Source organism: Panulirus ornatus, chromosome 8 (assembly GCF_036320965.1).
Source record: "Panulirus ornatus isolate Po-2019 chromosome 8, ASM3632096v1, whole genome shotgun sequence".
In the NCBI taxonomy this organism is placed as follows: Eukaryota; Metazoa; Arthropoda; class Malacostraca; order Decapoda; family Palinuridae; genus Panulirus; species Panulirus ornatus.
In genome coordinates this window covers 27422824-27443831 of record NC_092231.1, presented here as the reverse complement: position 1 = coordinate 27443831, position 21008 = coordinate 27422824, and the positions used below count along the sequence as shown (strand labels likewise).

The window sequence follows — 21008 nt, the reverse complement described above, 5'->3', positions numbered from 1 at the left end:
TATCTCGCTTTTTAAACCACGTATTCCCAATCACCAGTCCTTTTTCAGCACATAAATCTACAAGCTCTTCACCATTTCCATTTACAACACTGAACACCCCATGTATACCAATTATTCCAACTGCCACATTGCTCACCTTTGCATTCAAATTACCCATCACTATAACCCGGTCTCGTGCATCAAAACCACTAACACACTCATTCAGCTGCTCCCAAAACACTTGCCTCTCATGATCTTTCTTCTCATGCCCAGGTGCATATGCACCAATAATCACCCATCTCTCTCCATCAACTTTCAGTTTTACCCATATTAATTGAGAATTTACTTTCTTACATTCCATCACATACTCCCACAACTCCTGTTTCAGAAGTACTGCTACTCCTTCCCTTGCTCTTGTCCTCTCACTAACCCCTGACTTTTCTCCCAAGACATTCCCAAACCACTCTTCCCCTTTACCCTTGAGCTTCGTTTCACTCAGAGCCAAAACATCCAGGTTCCTTTCCTCAAACATACTACCTATCTCTCCTTTTTTCACATATATATATATATATATATATATATATATATATATATATATATATATATATATATATATATATATATATATATGTATATATATATATATATATATATATATATATATATATATATATATATATATATATATATATATATATATATATAATATATATATGTATATATATATATATATATATCTATATATATATATATATATATATATATATATATATATACTGCATCCCTGCCCTTTTACAAAGACCCTTGCACTGACCTTCCTCACCAAAAGACAAATCAAACAATGGTGACATTGCACACCTATGCCGAAGATGCATCATCTAGAACCATTTACCCTCCTCTCACCTGCTCACAGTCATGCCTTACCTTCTTGACAGATGCTCCGCAGTGCTTCTAACAGCTTTCCTTCCACAACATATATTTGCAACACCTTCCACAAAACATTTCCATTGAACCTATCCTATGATTTCAACAGATCCATAAAGGCTATTACTCTAGCCCATCCAATTATCACCCCATTGCTCTAACTTCTGCTATCTCTTAAGCCTTTGAAACTCGCCTAAATTCTTACTTTCTCAAATACTTAAGAATCCTTTTCCATCTTTCAGATCATCAGTGGGGTTTTGGAGTGGTAGGTCTACTAGTGATCTCCTTTCCCAAGTGACTCATGCTCCAACTTTTTCGATGATTTTCATGAAACTTTTGTCATAGCCTCCGACATCTTCAAAGCTTTTGAGAGGGTGTAACAGAAGTCCTTGTTTTCTAAACTTCTCTAATTTGCTTTCATTACTTCTCTCCATTCTCTAATGCAACTGTTCCTCTCTGGTCAATCCATTGCAGTAGTTGTTGGAGAGATTTTGCCCTCTTGTCCTATCAGTAGCAGTGTTTCTGTCCCATCACCTACTCTCTTTCTCCTCAATAAATGATCTCTTCTCAACTTCTAAACCTATTCATATGTATGCTGATAATTCCACTTTACATATCTCAACTGACTTTTCTACCCTCCTTCCCTTAATACTCCTTCAGATTATACATATTTTCTTTCTCAATTTGAGCTTCTGTAGCATCTTGGACTGGGAGGGCAGTAACCTTGCTGAATTCAATAGTGCTAAAATGCCATCTCTCCCCATATCCCTATCCAAGAAAAATTCGTTTCAAAACACTACAAATCACCCTTCTAACAGTATAAATACGATGGGCACATCAATGTCCTCTACTGTTTCAGAAACACCACATAATCATCATCACAAAGTTTAAATCCTGAAAGCTGGGATGGGGGAGCTTGGGAGGTCATTCATTTGTTGTATGCTGATGACGTGGTACAGGTGGCAGATTCGAGTTTAGAAGTGTGTGTGAATGGAGGAAGTTGACTGTGAGTTTGGGAGAGTATGTGAAAGGATAAAGTCGACAGTAAATGTTAACAAGAGCAGTGGAAACAGTTAGGATGCGAGTTGAATGGAGAAAACTTTGAGGAAGTGAATTGTTTTAGATACTTGGGTGTAGACATGGCAACTAATGGAGCCGTGGGAGATGAAGCGAGTCATAGGATGGGGAGGGAGCGAAAGTCTAGGAGCATGCAGAAATGCATAGAAAGAGAGGTTACTATCTGGAAGGGCAAAAATGAATGTGTTTGAAGGTTTAGTAGTCCTGAAGGTGTTGTATAGATTTGAGTGCTCAGGGCATGGACATGCAGGCTTGCCTGGGATACAGTACATTGGAGTGATAGGGTTTACAGGGGGCAATGTGCTGTCAGTGAACTGAACCAGGGTATAGGAAGTGGCTGGGCTCTGGTAGTGGATAGGAGACTGTAGTTTCAGTGCATTACATGACAGCTAGAGATTGTATATGAGTGAATGAGGCTATTTCTTGTCTGTTTTTGTTGCTGCCTTGCTAACACAAGAAATGGGAAGCATGAAAAAAAGGTCTGGGTAAAAAATGGCTTCATTTTGACAGCAAAAGTATATTAAGCAGATATTAGGGCCACCCATAAAATTTTAATTTTCAAGTAATGATTCCATAACTTTCCAACCAAATTTAAGAGTAAATGTGAATAAGAGCAAGGTTATTAGGTACAGTAGGGTTGAGGGTCAAGTCAATTGGGAGGTGAGTTTGAATGGAGAAAAACTGGAGGAAGTGAAGTGTTTTAGATATCTGGGAGTGGATCTGGCAGCGGATGGAACCATGGAAGCGGAAGTGGATCATAGGGTGGGGGAGGGGGCGAAAATTCTGGGGGCCTTGAAGAATGTGTGGAAGTCGAGAGCATTATCTCGGAAAGCAAAAATGGGTATGTTTGAAGGAATAGTGGTTCCAACAATGTTGTATGGTTGCGAGGCGTGGGCTATGGATAGAGTTGTGTGCAGGAGGATGGATGTGCTGGAAATGAGATGTTTGAGGACAATGTGTGGTGTGAGGTGGTTTGATCGAGTGAGTAACGTAAGGGTAAGAGAGATGTGTGGAAATAAAAAGAGCGTGGTTGAGAGAGCAGAAGAGGGTGTTTTGAAGTGGTTTGGGCACATGGAGAGAATGAGTGAGGAAAGATTGACCAAGAGGATATATGTGTCGGAGGTGGAGGGAACGAGGAGAAGAGGGAGACCAAATTGGAGGTGGAAAGATGAAGTGAAAAAGATTTTGTGTGATCGGGGCCTGAACATGCAGGAGGGTGAAAGGAGGGCAAGGAATAGAGTGAATTGGAGCAATGTGGTATACCGGGGTTGATGTGCTGTCAGTGGATTGATTCAAGGCATGTGAAGCGTCTGGGGTAAACCATGGAAAGCTGTGTAGGTATGTATATTTGCGTGTGTGGAAGTATGTATATACATGTGTATGGGGGGGGTTGGGCCATTTCTTTCGTCTGTTTCCTTGCGCTACCTCGCAAACGCGGGAGACAGCGACAAAGTATAATAAATAAATAAATAATAAATATATATATATATATATATATATATATATATATATATATATATATATATATATATATATGATGTGAGAAGGAGATGGAATGAGTATTTTGAAGGTTTGTTGAATGTGTCTGATGACAGAGTGGCAGATATAGGGTGTTTTGGTCGAGGTGGTGTGCAAAGTGAGAGGGTTAGGGAAAATGATTTGGTAAACAGAGAAGAGGTAGTAAAAGCTTTGCGGAAGATGAAAGCCGGCAAGGCAGCAGGTTTGGATGGTATTGCAGTGGAATTTATTAAAAAAGGGGGTGACTGTATTGTTGACTGGTTGGTAAGGTTATTTAATGTATGTATGACTCATGGTGAGGTGCCTGAGGATTGGCGGAATGCGTGCATAGTGCCATTGTACAAAGGCAAAGGGGATAAGAGTGAGTGCTCAAATTACAGAGGTATAAGTTTGTTGAGTATTCCTGGTAAATTATATGGGAGGGTATTGATTGAGAGGGTGAAGGCATGTACAGAGCATCAGATTGGGGAAGAGCAGTGCGGTTTCAGAAGTGGTAGAGGATGTGTGGATCAGGTGTTTGCTTTGAAGAATGTATGTGAGAAATACTTAGAAAAGCAAATGGATTTGTATGTAGCATTTATGGATCTGGAGAAGGCATATGATAGAGTTGATAGAGATGCTCTGTGGAAGGTATTAAGAATATATGGTGTGGGAGGAAAGTTGTTAGAAGCAGTGAAAAGTTTTTATCGAGGATGTAAGGCATGTGTACGTGTAGGAAGAGAGGAAAGTGATTGGTTCTCAGTGAATGTAGGTTTGCGGCAGGGGTGTGTGATGTCTCCATGGTTGTTTAATTTGTTTATGGATGGGGTTGTTAGGGAGGTAAATGCAAGAGTCCTGGAAAGAGGGGCAAGTATGAAGTCTGTTGGGGATGAGAGAGCTTGGGAAGTGAGTCAGTTGTTGTTCGCTGATGATACAGCGCTGGTGGCTGATTCATGTGAGAAACTGCAGAAGCTGGTGACTGAGTTTGGTAAAGTGTGTGGAAGAAGAAAGTTAAGAGTAAATGTGAATAAGAGCAAGGTTATTAGGTACAGTAGGGGTGAGGGTCAAGTCAATTGGGAGGTGAGTTTGAATGGAGAAAAACTGGAGGAAGTGAAGTGTTTTAGATATCTGGGAGTGGATCTGTCAGCGGATGGAACCATGGAAGCGGAAGTGGATCATAGGGTGGGGGAGGGGGCGAAAATTTTGGGAGCCTTGAAAAATGTGTGGAAGTCGAGAACATTATCTCGGAAAGCAAAAATGGGTATGTTTGAAGGAATAGTGGTTCCAACAATGTTGTATGGTTGCGAGGCGTGGGCTATGGATAGAGATGTGCGCAGGAGGATGGATGTGCTGGAAATGAGATGTTTGAGGAAAATGTGTGGTGTGAGGTGGTTTGATCGAGTAAGTAACGTAAGGGTAAGAGAGATGTGTGGAAATAAAAAGAGCGTGGTTGAGAGAGCAGAAGAGGGTGTTTTGAAATGGTTTGGGCACATGGAGAGAATGAGTGAGGAAAGATTGACCAAGAGGATATATGTGTCGGAGGTGGAGGGAACGAGTAGAAGAGGGAGACCAAATTGGAGGTGGAAAGATGGAGTGAAAAAGATTTTGTGTGATCGGGGCCTGAACATGCAGGAGGGTGAAAGGAGGGCAAGGAATAGAGTGAATTGGAGCGATGTGGTATACAGGGGTTGACGTGCTGTCAGTGGATTGAATCAAGGCATGTGAAGCGTCTGGGGTAAACCATGGAAAGCTGTGTAGGTATGTATATTTGCGTGTGTGGACGTGTGTATGTACATGTGTATGGGGGGGGGGTTGGGCCATTTCTTTCGTCTGTTTCCTTGCGCTACCTCGCAAACGCGGGAAACAGCGACAAAGTATAAAAAAAAAAAAAAAAAATATATATATATATATATATATATATATATATATATATACAACTTTAGTGGCTGATTTGAATGAGAAACTGTAGAAATTGGTGAATGAGTTTGGAAAAGTATGTGAAAGAAAGTTGGAGTAAATTTGAATAAGAGCAAGGTTCTTAAGTTCATTAGGGATGAGAGACTGAGTTAAGTGGGATATAAGTTTGAATGGAGAAAAACTGGAGGAAGTGAAATTATTTAGATATCTGGGAATGGACTTAGTAGCGACTGGAACCATGGAAGTGGAAGTGAGTCACAGGGTCGGGGAGGGAGCTAAGGTTCTGGAAGCAATAAAGAATGTGTGGAAGGAGAGAACGTTATCTCATAGAGCTAAAATGGGTATGTTTGAAGGAATAGTAGTTCCAACAATATTATATGGTTGTAAGGCATGGGCTGTAGATAGGGTTGTATGGAAAAGGGTGGATGTGTAGCAAATGAAATGTCTGAGGACAGTATATGGTGTGAGGTGGTTTAATCAAGTATGTAAGTTCCCTCTACCTCTGACATAAATATCCTCTTTGTCAATCTTTTCTCACTCATTTTCTCCATATGTCCAAAACATTTCAATACACCCTCTTCTGCTCTCTGAACGACACTCTTTTCATTTCCACACTTCTCACTTACCGTTTCATTACATACTTGATCAACCACCTCACACCACATATTGTCCTCACACATTTCATTTCTTTCACATCCACCCTCTTCCATACAACCCTATCTATATCCCATGCCTCACAACCATGTAACATTGTTGGAACTACTATTCCTTGAAACATATCTATTTTTGCTCTCTGAGATCATGTTCTCTCCTTCCACACATTCTTCTTTGCTCCCTGAACCTTTGCCCCTTTCCCTACCCTGTGGACTCACTTCCACTTCCATGGTTCCATTTGCTGCTAAGTCCACTCCCAGGTATCTAAACTCTTCACTTCCTCCAATTTTTCTCTGTTCAAACTTACATCCCAATTTACTTGTCCCTCAACCCTACTGAACCTAAAAGCTTTGCTCATATTCACATTTACTCTCAACTTTCTCCATTCACACTTTCAAACTCAGTCACCAACCTCTGCAGTTTCTCACATGATTCAGCCACTTGAGCTGCCTCATTGGTGAACAACAATTGGCTCACTTCCCAAGCCCTTTCATCCCCAACAGATTGCATACTTGCCTCTCTCTCCAAGACTCTTGCATTTACCACACTCACCATTCTACCCATAAATAAATTAAACAACCATGGGGACATCACACACCTTTGCCAGAGACCGACCTTCACTGGGAACCAGTCACTCTCCTCTCTTCCTTCTCACATACATGCCTTAAATCCTTGGTAAAAACTTTTCACTGCTTCTAGCAACTTACCTCCCAAGCCATTTACTCTTAAAACCTTCCACAAAGCATCTCTATCAACCCTCTCATATGCCTTCTCCAGATCCATAAATGCCACATACAAATCCATTTGTTTTTCTAAGTTTTTTTTTTTTTTTTGCTTTGTCGCTGTCTCCCGCGTTTGTGAAGTAGCGCAAGGAAACAGATGAAAGAAATGGCCCAACCCACCCCCATACACATGTATATACATACGTCCACACACGCAAATATACATACCTACACAGCTTTCCATGGTTTACCCCAGACGCTTCACATGCCTTGATTCAATCCACTGACAGCACGTCAACCCTGGTATACCACATCGCTCCAATTCACTCTATTCCTTGCCCTCCTTTCACCCTCCTGGATGTTCAGGCCCCAATCACACAAAATCTTTTTCACTCCATCTTTCCACCTCCAATTTGGTCTCCCTCTTCGTCTCGTTCCCTCCACCTCCGACACATATATCCTCTTGGTCAATCTTTCCTCACTCATTCTCTCCATGTGCCCAAACCATTTCAAAACACCCTCTTCTGCTCTCTCAACCACGCTCTTTTTATTTCCACACATCTCTCTTACCCTTACGTTACTTACTCGATCAAACCACCTCACACCACACATTGTCCTCAAACATCTCATTTCCAGCACATCCATCCTCCTGCGCACAACTCTATCCATAGCCCACGCCTCGCAACCATACAACATTGTTGGAACCACTATTCCTTCAAACATACCCATTTTTGCTTTCCAAGATAATGTTCTCGACTTCCACACATTCTTCAAGGCTCCCAGAATTTTCGCCCCCTCCCCCACCCTATGATCCACTTCCGCTTCCATGGTTCCATCCGCTGCCAGATCCACTCCCAGATATCTAAAACACTTCACTTCCTCCAGTTTTTCTCCATTCAAACTCACCTCCCAATTGACTTGACCCTCAACCCTACTGTACCTAATAAACTTGCTCTTATTCACATTTACTCTTAACTTTCTTCTTCCACACACTTTACCAAACTCAGTCACCAGCTTCTGCAGTTTCTCACATGAATCAGCCACCAGCGCTGTATCATCAGTGAACAACAACTGACTCACTTCCCAAGCTCTCTCATCCCCAACAGACTTCATACTTGCCCCTCTTTCCAAAACTCTTGCATTCACCTCCCTAACAACCCCATCCATAAACAAATTAAACATTTCTTATATACATTCTTCAAAGCAAACACCTAATCCACACATCCTCTACCACTTCTGAAACCACACTGCTCTTCCCCAATCTGATGCTCTGAACATGCCTTCACAGTCTCAGTCAGTACCCTCCCATATAATTTCCCATTAATATTCAACAAAGTTATGCGACTGTAGTTTGAACACTCACCTACATCCCCTTTGACTGTGTACAGTGGCACTATGCATGAATTCTGCCAATCCTCAGGCACTTCACCATGGTCCATACATACATTGAATATCCGTACCAACCAATCAACAACACAGTCACCCCCTTTTTTTTTTTTAATGAATTCCACTGGAATACCATCCAAACCTGACGATTTGAGGACCAACTGATTATTATGGGGTTTTGCCAGTTATGCCCGAAGACAATAACGTCAGTACAATAACCCTACTGACTAGGCTCTTTTGTAGGAAGAGATAGAGTTTCATGAATTATAACTTATCTTATGAATTTGATCAGTTTGCACATTGGCTTGAAAATGCCATGTTTGAAGACATGATTCTGAACAATCCATTATTCTTATAAATTCCAGAGAACTGCAAAAGAGCGCTGTGGAGTTGGAGGTGGTGGGATGAGTCTCATGCGCAAACTCACTAGTAGCAGTAAAAAGAAAAGTAAATCCCCTCCACCTTCATATTCTATGGACAATCCAGTCTTTGAAGACTCAACAGTGTCAACCAGTGTGCAGCACGTTCATAACAGGTAACATTTCATGCCTTTTTCATGTAATGCTTGTCTCAGTAAATATGTTTTGATAATTCAATTTCAGATCTTTTTTTTTTTTATACTGATGATTCTTTATATGGTTTGACTTTGTATTTGGAGCTTATGTTTCAGATTGTGTTTTCTGGATTATTAGCAGATTGAATTGGAGAATTATCTGTAATTTAACTGCTGTCTCTTATCTCTATTACCAGTTCATATGAATTGCAATAAATGCAACAACCTGTCCTTTATTAGATAGAGAGAAAGAATGAATGCTCAATAAAAGATTACGGAAGGTATAGAATTGCCAAAAGCTATTTTGGTGATAAAAGAAAAAAGATTTGGTAGTTATAATCAAGATATAAGAGGATGACCATTTATATTTATATTTGCTTTGGAGTCATCTAGCTAGGAGGTACTCAGGCAGGTAAGAATCTTAAAAATGATATTGAATTCAGTGGGATATTCATCAGCCAAGGAAAAAGAGGGAGAAAAGCAAGGAACACAGCAGAATGGCAAAAACTGGGAAATGCCGGATGATGCAAGAGGATAGAACACCTCTACCAGTACCTCATGGAGGTCAGGAATGTTAGATCTTGGTAATGTCAGACCGAAAGTAATGTATATAAGTGCTGATGCATTGGTAGTAAATGGTAGAGATTGAAAAAGGGAAAACACATCTGATAGAGCACTATCCTGTTACAGTGCAGTTCCAGATAATGATTTTGATATAGCATTTTTTCAGTATAACGCAAACTATTGTGATATAATGTAAGCCCAGCTGACCTCATACTGCAGGTTACTTGTAGTACACATGCCATGCTGCCTACCACATCAGTTTTCTGCCAGCATTCAAAGAGTAAGGATGGCTCATTAATGAGGGTATCAGCTGCTTCATAAAGAAGAAAAATGAATCTGTCATGAAGCCTTTTTCAGCCATCTATTTTGGAGATGGTATTGGACCTTAGGATGCTGGTATATGAGAAGATAGAGAATGTTTTTCCATTTGATCCTTTAACATCCACAAAAAATTTTCTCCCTACTTGAAAAATTCTAGAGTTTCAAGAGAGATGAAAGTGTTTTTCTCTTAGAATATCAAAAAATATATTAACAGAATGCAGAAAACAGTCATAGGAGCAAGTTTGGCTCATGCCCATTTGCTTAATTACAAGAATAGGTATTACTTAGTCATCCAGGATGTTCTGCTATGCAGCCACACATGACCTCACAAGATATATGCTTGCCATAAAGTAAGCATGACTTTTTAGCTGTTCAGCACAACTTTACATGAAAGTTGTTGCTATTTCCACTTACATATTGTTCACTGAGTTTCTTACTGTATTATGATTCATACAAAACTACCTTGTTCTCTGAGTTGAATGTGATACTTATGAGAAATATTGTGTTACATGTGGATGGCATCATCTTGGGAGGGTCAGAAGGGTGTGTCCATCGGCCTACTAGCCAGACAGGCAAGCGATACCTTACCAGTCTTCTCTGTTTGTTTAGCATAATTTATTGTGCTTCTCAATTTTAAAAGCATGTCTCATTTTGAGAGAAAAAATGGAAAATTATATTGTCATTGAGTATTATTTATTACTGCAGCAAAAGTGCATGGAAAATGATTTATAAAACTCATTACATTTGTTTTAAAATATAAAAAAAAAGTTTTTATCTTATAATCTAAGCTTATCTTCTTCATTGCATTGTTTTTGTCTTCCAGTCTCTCCTAACTTATTACTGAGGTGAAAGTAATTGGCTAAAACACTGCTTTATGCAAACACAGGTACATAATATGCCACACAGAATGCACATATCCACCACCTTACTCATCACTCAGTTCACACAGCTCCTGAATATCAATGTTGGCCTAATTCACATACAAAAACGATATATTGCATTGATTTCACTCAGTAGATTCTTGACTAAATCAGACTAAGAAAATGAATAACATAGCAAAGAATATGAATAACATGGATTACAATGTTAGGAAGAATACTGTAACAAAAACATGGATGATACATAGGTGCATTGTTCAGGGAGGAAAGTAGTTAATTATATCACAGTTGAAATCAAATATGTTAGTGAATGACATAATGAAGTGTATTCTTTGTATTCTTATATTTTCTTACACAGTTCTCTTCGGTATGTTGTTACCTAATGCATGACCTGAGGTTATCTATGTAGTTGGAAAAAATGTAATAAAACTGACCTAGCCCCTGAGTCACATTGCATGTTTTCATAACTTTCATATCTCACTCAGGGAATGATAAGGCTAACCCTTGGTGTCACATCACTTGTTTTCATAACTTTCATATTTCACTTAGTGAATGACATTTGTATGTATTTTCACAAGCAATCCTGTTTAGTAGGTTATGACTACAAATGCTCCTCGACTTAAAATGGGGTTGCATTCTGATAAACCCATCATAAGATGAAAATATCCTAATTCGAAAATGCATTTAATACTGTGCATCTAACCTACTGAACATCATAGCTTAACCTAGCCTACCTTAAACATTCTCAGAACACTTACATTAGCTTATGGTAGGACAAAATCATATAACACAAAGCCTTTATATGATGAAATGTTTCTTTGCTGTGAAGTTTCTTGGTGCCTTGGGTATATCTTCATGCTGGGCAATTATCTATAATTTTATTTCAAGAATAATTGCCTTCCTCTCTTCTCACCAGAGGTAGGAGACACAGTTGGGCATTTTGCAAACATGATGGGATGCAAAAACACAAAACAAAAAATGCAAGCAACACAGTACTTTCTAGAGTAAAGTTTGTTTACACTTGAGATTGCATGGCTGATTGGAAGCTGAGGCTCACTGCTACTGCACAGCATCATGAGAGAGTATTGTACCACATATCACTAGCCCAGGAAAAGATCAAAATTCAAAATTTGAAGTACTGCTTCTACTGAATGCGTATCACTATTGCACCATCATAAAGTAAAAAAATTGTAAGTTGAGCCATCGTAAGTTGGGGAGCATCTGTAATTCATACAATAATAATGAACTACATAGAGTGGAGTGCTAAAAAGTATACTGTAACTTAATTATGGGTGGAACAGCAGTGTACAACTGAGAAGGTTTCCCGTTCAGGGAGGGGCAAGCTCTTTAGTATACTGTTTGTATTTCAATTTCTAAAAGACAGAAGGAGTCAAGTAAAGAGTGCTCATCCCCCTTGAAGACTCAGGCTTGGTTTTTTTAATGTGTGTGGATTTAACTAAGATGAAAAGAGAGGAAACATAAGTAGTGTGTATGAGAAAAGAAACCTGGATGTTCTGGCTCTGAGTGAAGCAAAGCTCAAACAGAGAATATCTGTGAGAACTTCTTAGAGAAACAGATGGATTTGTATGTGGCATTTGTGGAGAAAATATATGGTAGGGTTGACAGAGATGCCTTGTGGAAGTTCTCTACAACTTAGGGTGTGAGAGGAAACCTGCTATAAGCAAGGAAGTTTTCTTCAAGGGTGTAAGGCATGTGTACAAGTAGGAAGAGAAGAAAGTGAATGGATCCAAATGAATGTTGGTCTCTGGTAGAGATGTGTGATGTCACCATGGTTTTTCAATTTGTATGTGGATGTGTTGGTGAGGGAGGTAAATTTTGGAGAGAGGGGCGAATATGCAATTTATGAGGGACGAGAGGGCCTGGGAAATGACCCAGTTGTTGTTTGCTAATTATACAGCACTGGTAGCTGATTCAAGTGAAAAACCTAAGCAGTTGATGACTGAGTTTAGAAGAATGTGAAAGGAGGAAGTGATAGTGAATATCATTAGATTTAAAAGGTTTTGAGTTGGGTTGTCAAATTGATTGGAGGAAGTGATGTTTTTTAAATATCTAGGAGTGGACGTGGCAGCGAATGGAACCACAGAAGCAGAAATGAGTTGCAGTATGTGTGAGGGGCGAAGGTTCTGGAAGCACTCAAGAATGTGTAGAAAGAGAGAACATTATCAGGAGGGGGGCAAAACTGGATATGTTTGAAGGTGTAGTAGTCCCAACAATATTATATGGATGTGAGGCATGTGCCGAGGAGGATGGATGTTTTGGAAATGAAATGTTTGAGGAGAGATGTTATATGGGTTGGTTTGAGTAAGTAGAAAGGTTAAGAGAGAGATGTAGTAATAAAAAGAGTCTGGTTGAGAGAGCTATAGAGTGTATGCTGAAATGGTATGGACATATGGAGAGAATAAGTGAGGAAAGGTTGACAAAAAGTATATATATCGAAAATAGAAGGAATAGGAGAACAGGGAGACCAGATTGGAGAAGGAAGAATGGAGTGAAAAAGATTTTGAGTGATTGGGGCTTGAATATGCTGGAAGGTGGAATGATATGACATAATGGACTGAACCAGGGCATGTGAACTGTCTAGGTTAAACCATGGAAAAGTGTGTGGAGCCTGGTTATGCGGAGGAAGCTTTAGTTTCAGTGCATTACAAATGACACATAGAGAATGCATGTGAATGGACACACCCTTTCTTCATCTGTTCCTTAGGTTGCCTCTCTAATGTGGGAAATGGCAATCAAGAATGAAAAAAACTATCTTTAGGAGGTTCATGACTATTTCATATACTCAAAATACATTACATTACATTTTGAAGGTTTGTTGAATGTCTTTGATGATAGAGTGGCAGATATAGGGTGTTTTGGTCGAGGTGGTGTGCAAAGTGCGAGGGTTAGGAAAAATGATTTGGTAAACAGAGAAGAGGTAGTAAAAGCTTTGTGGAAGATGAAAGCCGGCAAGGCAGCAGGTTTGGATGGTATTGCAGTGGAATTTATTAAAAAAGGGGGTGACTGTATTGTTGACTGGCTGGTAAGGTTATTTAATGTATGTATGACTCATGGTGAGGTGCCTGAGGATTGGCGGAATGCGTGCATAGTGCCATTGTACAAAGGCAAAGGGGATAAGAGTGAGTGCTCAAATTACAGAGGTATAAGTTTGTTGAGTATTCCTGGCAAATTATATGGGAGGATATTGATTGAGAGGGTGAAGGCATGTACAGAGCATCAGATTGGGGAAGAGCAGTGTGGTTTCAGAAGTGGTAGAGGATGTGTGGATCAGGTGTTTGCTTTGAAGAATGTATGTGAGAAATACTTAGAAAAGCAAATGGATTTGTATGTAGCATTTATGGATCTGGAGAAGGCATATGATAGAGTTGATAGAGATGCTCTGTGGAAGGTATTAAGAATATATGGTGTGGGAGGCAAGTTGTTAGAAGCAGTGAAAAGTTTTTATCGAGGAAGTAAGGCATGTGTACGTGTAGGAAGAGAGGAAAGTGATTGGTTCTCAGTGAATGTAGGTTTGCGGCAGGGGTGTGTGATGTCTCCATGGTTGTTTAATTTGTTTATGGATGGGGTTGTTAGGGAGGTGAATGCAAGAGTTTTGGAAAGAGGGGCAAGTATGAAGTCTGTTGGGGATGAGAGAGCTTGGGAAGTGAGTCAGTTGTTGTTCGCTGATGATACAGCGCTGGTGGCTGATTCATGTGAGAAACTGCAGAAGCTGGTGACTGAGTTTGGTAAAGTGTGTGAAAGAAGAAAGTTAAGAGTAAATGTGAATAAGAGCAAGGTTATTAGGTACAGTAGGGTTGAGGGTCAAGTCAATTGGGAGGTGAGTTTGAATGGAGAAAAACTGGAGGAAGTAAAGTGTTTTAGATATCTGTGAGTGGATCTGGCAGCGGATGGAAACATGGAAGCGGAAGTGGATCATAGGGTGGGGGAGGGGGCGAAAATTCTGGGAGCCTTGAAGAATGTGTGGAAGTCGAGAACATTATCTCGGAAAGCAAAAATGGGTATGTTTGAAGGAATAGTGGTTCCAACAATGTTGTATGGTTGCGAGGCGTGGACTATGGATAGAGTTGTGCGCAGGAGGATGGATGTGCTGGAAATGAGATGTTTGAGGACAATGTGTGGTGTGAGGTGGTTTGATCGAGTAAGTAACGTAAGGGTAAGAGAGATGTGTGGAAATAAAAAGAGCGTGGTTGAGAGAGCAGAAGAGGGTGTTTTGAAATGGTTTGGGCTCATGGAGAGAATGAGTGAGGAAAGATTGACCAAGAGGATATATGTGTCGGAGGTGGAGGGAACGAGGAGAAGAGGGAGACCAAATTGGAGGTGGAAAGATGGAGTGAAAAAGATTTTGTGTGATCGGGGCCTGAACATGCAGGAGGGTGAAAGGAGGGCAAGGAATAGAGTGAATTGGAGCGATGTGGTATACCGGGGTTGACGTGCTGTCAGTGGATTAAATCAAGGCATGTGAAGCGTCTGGGGTAAACCATGGAAAGCTGTGTAGGTATGTATATTTGCGTTTGTGGACGTATGTATATGCATGTGTATGGGGGTGGGTTGGGCCATTTCTTTCGTCTGTTTCCTTGCGCTACCTCGCAAACGCGGGAGACAGCGACAAAGCAAAAAAAAAAAAAAGACATTACATATTAAGAAAGATGGTAGAAATGATGTTACAGTAGAATATTTGTAATTCAGGTAGGCAAGGAGAGGCAAGTGACCAAATTTCAGATAAAATCATTCTTCATTTATTAGGTGAATGATATGGTGAATTATATTTCATTTCTAATCTGAAAATATTTTACTATGTAGTTTTATTAGGGAGGGTCTAACTTATTGCTCGAACTAATGATTAACCACATATTCAAAGAGAATATATGACAAAACCTTCTTTGCCTAAGCTGTCCTAGAGTCCTCCAAAAAATATAGTGATAAATATGCAGGGAAAGGCAGCTGTGGTTTTGGTGCATTGCACATAATTGCTAGAGACTGAGTGTGAACAAATATGGCCTTTTTTGTCTATTACTGGCACTTCCTTGCTGGAGGGGGTTGCTATTTCGTGTGTGGCGGGGTGGCAATGGGAATGGGTAAAAGCAGCAAGTATGGATATGTATATATATATATATATATATGACTCATGGTGAGGTGCCTGAGGATTGGCGGAATGCGTGCATAGTGCCATTGTACAAAGGCAAAGGGGATAAGAGTGAGTGCTCAAATTTCAGAGGTATAAGTTTGTTGAGTATTCCTGGTAAATTATATGGGAGGATATTGATTGAGAGGGTGAAGGCATGTACAGAGCATCAGATTGGGGAAGAGCAGTGTGGTTTCAGAAGTGGTAGAGGATGTGTGGATCAGGTGTTTGCTTTGAAGAATGTATGTGAGAAATACTTAGAAAAGCAAATGGATTTGTATGTAGCATTTATGGATCTGGAGAAGGCATATGATAGAGTTGATAGAGATGCTCTGTGGAAGGTATTAAGAATATATGGTGTGGGAGGCAAGTTGTTAGAAGCAGTGAAAAGTTTTTATCGAGGAAGTAAGGCATGTGTACGTGTAGGAAGAGAGGAAAGTGATTGGTTCTCAGTGAATGTAGGTTTGCGGCAGGGGTGTGTGATGTCTCCATGGTTGTTTGATTTGTTTATGGATGGGGTTGTTAGGGAGGTGAATGCAAGAGTTTTGGAAAGAGGGGCAAGTATGAAGTCTGTTGTGGATGAGAGAGCTTGGGAAGTGAGTCAGTTGTTGTTCGCTGATGATACAGCGCTGGTGGCTGATTCATGTGAGAAACTGCAGAAGCTGGTGACTGAGTTTGGTAAAGTGTGTGAAAGAAGAAAGTTAAGAGTAAATGTGAATAAGAGCAAGGTTATTAGGTACAGTAGGGTTGAGGGTCAAGTCAATTAGGAGGTAAGTTTGAATGGAGAAAAACTGGAGGAAGTGAAGTGTTTTAGATATTTGGGAGTGGATCTGGCAGCGGATGGAACCATGAAAGCGGAAGTGGATCATAGGGTGGGGGAGGGGGCGAAAATCCTGGGAGCCTTGAAGAATGTGTGGAAGTCGAGAACATTATCTCGGAAAGCAAAAATGGGTATGTTTGAAGGAATAGTGGTTCCAACAATTTTGTATGGTTGCGAGGCGTGGGCTATGGATAGAGTTGTGCGCAGGAGGGTGGATGTGCTGGAAATGAGATGTTTGAGGACAATGTGTGGTGTGAGGTGGTTTGATCGAGTAAGTAACGTAAGGGTAAGAGAGATGTGTGGAAATAAAAAGAGCGTGGTTGAGAGAGCAGAAGAGGGTGTTTTGAAATGGTTTGGGCACATGGAGAGAATGATTGAGGAAAGATTGACCAAGAGGATATGTGGGTCAGAGGTGGAGGGAACGAGGAGAAGTGGGAGACCAAAGTGGAGGTGGAAAGATGGAGTGAAAAAGATTTTGTGTGATCGGGGCCTGAACATGCAGGAGGGTGAAAGGAGGGCAAGGAATAGAGTGAATTGGATCGATGTGGTATACCGGGGTTGACGTGCTGTCAGTGGATTGAATCAAGGCATGTGAAGCGTCTGGGGTAAACCATGGAAAGCTGTGTAGGTATGTATATTTGCGTGTGTGGACGTGTATGTATATACATGTGTATGGGGGTGGGTTGGGCCATTTCTTTCGTCTGTTTCCTTGCGCTACCTCGCAAACGCAGGAGACAGCAACAAAGCAAAAAAAAAAAAAAAGACATTACATATTAAGAAAGATGGTAGAAATGATGTTACAATAGAATATTTGTAATTCAGGTAGGCAAGGAGAGGCAAGTGACCAAATTTCAGATAAAATCATTCTTCATTTATTAGGTGAATGATATGGTGAATTATATTTCATTTCTAATCTGAAAATATTTTACTATGTAGTTTTATTAGGGAGGGTCTAACTTATTGCTCGAACTAATGATTAACCACATATTCAAAGAGAATATATGACAAAACCTTCTTTGCCTAAGCTGTCCTAGAGTCCTCCAAAAAATATAGTGATAAATATGCAGGGAAAGGCAGCTGTGGTTTTGGTGCATTGCACATAATTGCTAGAGACTGAGTGTGAACAAATATGGCCTTTTTTGTCTATTACTGGCACTTCCTTGCTGGAGGGGGTTGCTATTTCGTGTGTGGCGGGGTGGCAATGGGAATGGATAAAAGCAGCAAGTATGGATATGTATATATATATATATATATATATGACTCATGGTGAGGTGCCTGAGGATTGGCGGAATGCGTGCATAGTGCCATTGTACAAAGGCAAAGGGGATAAGAGTGAGTGCTCAAATTTCAGAGGTATAAGTTTGTTGAGTATTCCTGGTAAATTATATGGGAGGATATTGATTGAGAGGGTGAAGGCATGTACAGAGCATCAGATTGGGGAAGAGCAGTGTGGTTTCAGAAGTGGTAGAGGATGTGTGGATCAGGTGTTTGCTTTGAAGAATGTATGTGAGAAATACTTAGAAAAGCAAATGGATTTGTATGTAGCATTTATGGATCTGGAGAAGGCATATGATAGAGTTGATAGAGATGCTCTGTGGAAGGTATTAAGAATATATGGTGTGGGAGGCAAGTTGTTAGAAGCAGTGAAAAGTTTTTATCGAGGAAGTAAGGCATGTGTACGTGTAGGAAGAGAGGAAAGTGATTGGTTCTCAGTGAATGTAGGTTTGCGGCAGGGGTGTGTGATGTCTCCATGGTTGTTTGATTTGTTTATGGATGGGGTTGTTAGGGAGGTGAATGCAAGAGTTTTGGAAAGAGGGGCAAGTATGAAGTCTGTTGTGGATGAGAGAGCTTGGGAAGTGAGTCAGTTGTTGTTCACTGATGATACAGCGCTGGTGGCTGATTCATGTGAGAAACTGCAGAAGCTGGTGACTGAGTTTGGTAAAGTGTGTGAAAGAAGAAAGTTAAGAGTAAATGTGAATAAGAGCAAGGTTATTAGGTACAGTAGGGTTGAGGGTCAAGTCAATTAGGAGGTAAGTTTGAATGGAGAAAAACTGGAGGAAGTAAAGTGTTTTAGATATTTGGGAGTGGATCTGGCAGCGGATGGAACCATGAAAGCGGAAGTGGATCATAGGGTGGGGGAGGGGGTGAAAATCCTGGGAGCCTTGAAGAATGTGTGGAAGTCGAGAACATTATCTCGGAAAGCAAAAATGGGTATGTTTGAAGGAATAGTGGTTCCAACAATTTTGTATGGTTGCGAGGCGTGGGCTATGGATAGAGTTGTGTGCAGGAGGGTGGATGTGCTGGAAATGAGATGTTTGAGGACAATGTGTGGTGTGAGGTGGTTTGATCGAGTAAGTAACGTAAGGGTAAGAGAGATGTGTGGAAATAAAAAGAGCGTGGTTGAGAGAGCAGAAGAGGGTGTTTTGAAATGGTTTGGGCATATGGAGAGAATGATTGAGGAAAGATTGACCAAGAGGATATGTGGGTCAGAGGTGGAGGGAACGAGGAGAAGAGGGAGACCAAAGTGGAGGTGGAAAGATGGAGTGAAAAAGATTTTGTGTGATCAGGGCCTGAACATGCAGGAGGGTGAAAGGAGGGCAAGGAATAGAGTGAATTGGATCGATGTGGTATACCGGGGTTGACGTGCTGTCAGTGGATTGAATCAAGGCATGTGAAGCGTCTGGGGTAAACCATGGAAAGCTGTGTAGGTATGTATATTTGCGTGTGTGGACGTGTATGTATATACATGTGTATGGGGGTGGGTTGGGCCATTTCTTTCGTCTGTTTCCTTGCACTACCTCGCAAACGCAGGAGACAGCAACAAAGCAAAATATGAAAATAAGTAATGATTTGATATACACTATTTAACAGACTATTGAAATGCTGTTAAGTCTTAGATGTATGAACTTTTAAACCATCACCTTTGAATGCAAACTGTGAAAGCTAGTCATGTATTCACAAAATTGAAACTCCATCAATTAAAGTGGACTGGCCCATACCCCTTCAGAGCTGGGGCAACATATAATTTTTTTCTCTCTGTTTTATGTTTATATCTTTCAAAATTGTGAAAATAATGTAATTATCACTTTCATACATTCTTTGTGGCATTTATGGTTTATTGTACCATCTGTTTATTTTAAGCATTATGCATGTATGGTATCACATTCTTGTACACTCATTATTTCTATCACAATTTTCTTTTATTTTCTCTTCAACTGTTTATTAGTAATGATACCATAAATGAGTTCCCTCGTATTTAGAGCATTACATTTTCTAGTAAACAGATAGGCTGAGAAGTCTGCATTTGGAGATTTCTTATCAAATGTAACACCTTTTTTTTTTCCATATTTATTACTTGTCCCTTGTTTTCATTTTCATGTATTTGTAAATATTAGTAAGCATTACATTTTTAACATTTCCGTTATAGATATAAGCATTTATGGTGGAGTTGGGTCTATTCAGGAATTCAATTTATAACTCAACAAAACTTTTCTACCTTTGAATGAGAAAAATATATTTTTTGTGTAATATATTTAACTATATTATTAACAATATATTTGGAAAGAGGGGCAAGTATGAAGTCTGTTGGGGATGAGAGAGCTTGGGAAGTGAGTCAGTTGTTGTTCGCTGATGATACAGCGCTGGTGGCTGATTCATGTGAGAAACTGCAGAAGCTGGTGACTGAGTTTGGTAAAGTGTGTGGAAGAAGAAAGTTAAGAGTAAATGTGAATAAGAGCAAGGTTATTAGGTACAGTAGGGTTGAGGGTCAAGTCAATTGGGAGGTGAGTTTGAATGGAGAAAAACTGGAGGAAGTGAAGTGTTTTAGATATCTGGGAGTGGATCTGGCAGCGGATGGAACCATGGAAGTGGAAGTGGATCATAGGGTGGGGGAGGGGGCGAAAATCCTGGGGGCCTTGAAGAATGTGTGGAAGTCGAGAACATTATCTCGGAAAGCAAAAATGGGTATGTTTGAAGGAAAAGTGGTTTCAACAATGTTGTATGGTTGCGAGGCATGGGCTATGGATAGAGTTGTGCGCAGGAGGATGGATGTGCTGGAAATGAGATGTTTGAGGACAATGTGTGGCGTGAGGTGGTTTGATCGAGTGAGTAATGTAAGGGTAAGAGAGGTGTATGGAAATAAAAAGAGCGTGGTTGAGAGAGCAGAAGAGGGTGTTTTGAAGTGGTTTGGGCACATGGAGAGGATGAGTGAGGAAAGATTGACCAAGAGGATATATGTGTCGGAGGTGGAGGGAGCAAGGAGAAGAGGGAGACCAAATTGGAGGTGGAAAGATGGAGTGAAAAAGATTTTGTGTGATCGGGCCCTGAACATGCAGGAGGGTGAAAGGAGGGCAAGGAATAGAGTGCATTGGAGCGATGTCGTATACTGGGGTTGACGTGCTGTCAGTGGATTGAATCAAGGCATGTGAAGCGTCTGGGGTAAACCATGGAAAGCTGTGTAGGTATGTATATTTGCGTGTGTGGACGTATGTATATACATGTGTATGGGGGGGGTTGAAACATTTCTTTCGTCTGTTTCCTTGCGCTACCTCGCAAACGCGGGTGACAGCGACAA

The 21008-nt window shown here is 40.5% G+C and overlaps 1 protein-coding gene across 2 annotated transcripts in view; it reads left to right on the top strand.

Annotated features, from left to right (window-relative positions):
* LOC139749878 (uncharacterized) overlaps positions 1-21008 on the top strand; it is a 206869-nt gene that overhangs the window by 32262 nt on the left and 153599 nt on the right. For both annotated transcript variants that reach the window (XM_071664251.1, XM_071664250.1), the window contains exon 2: positions 8522-8691. In XM_071664251.1, coding sequence (XP_071520352.1) covers positions 8561-8691 — 131 coding nt within the window. In that variant the 5' untranslated portion in view covers positions 8522-8560. The remainder of the gene's footprint in view (positions 1-8521; positions 8692-21008) is intronic.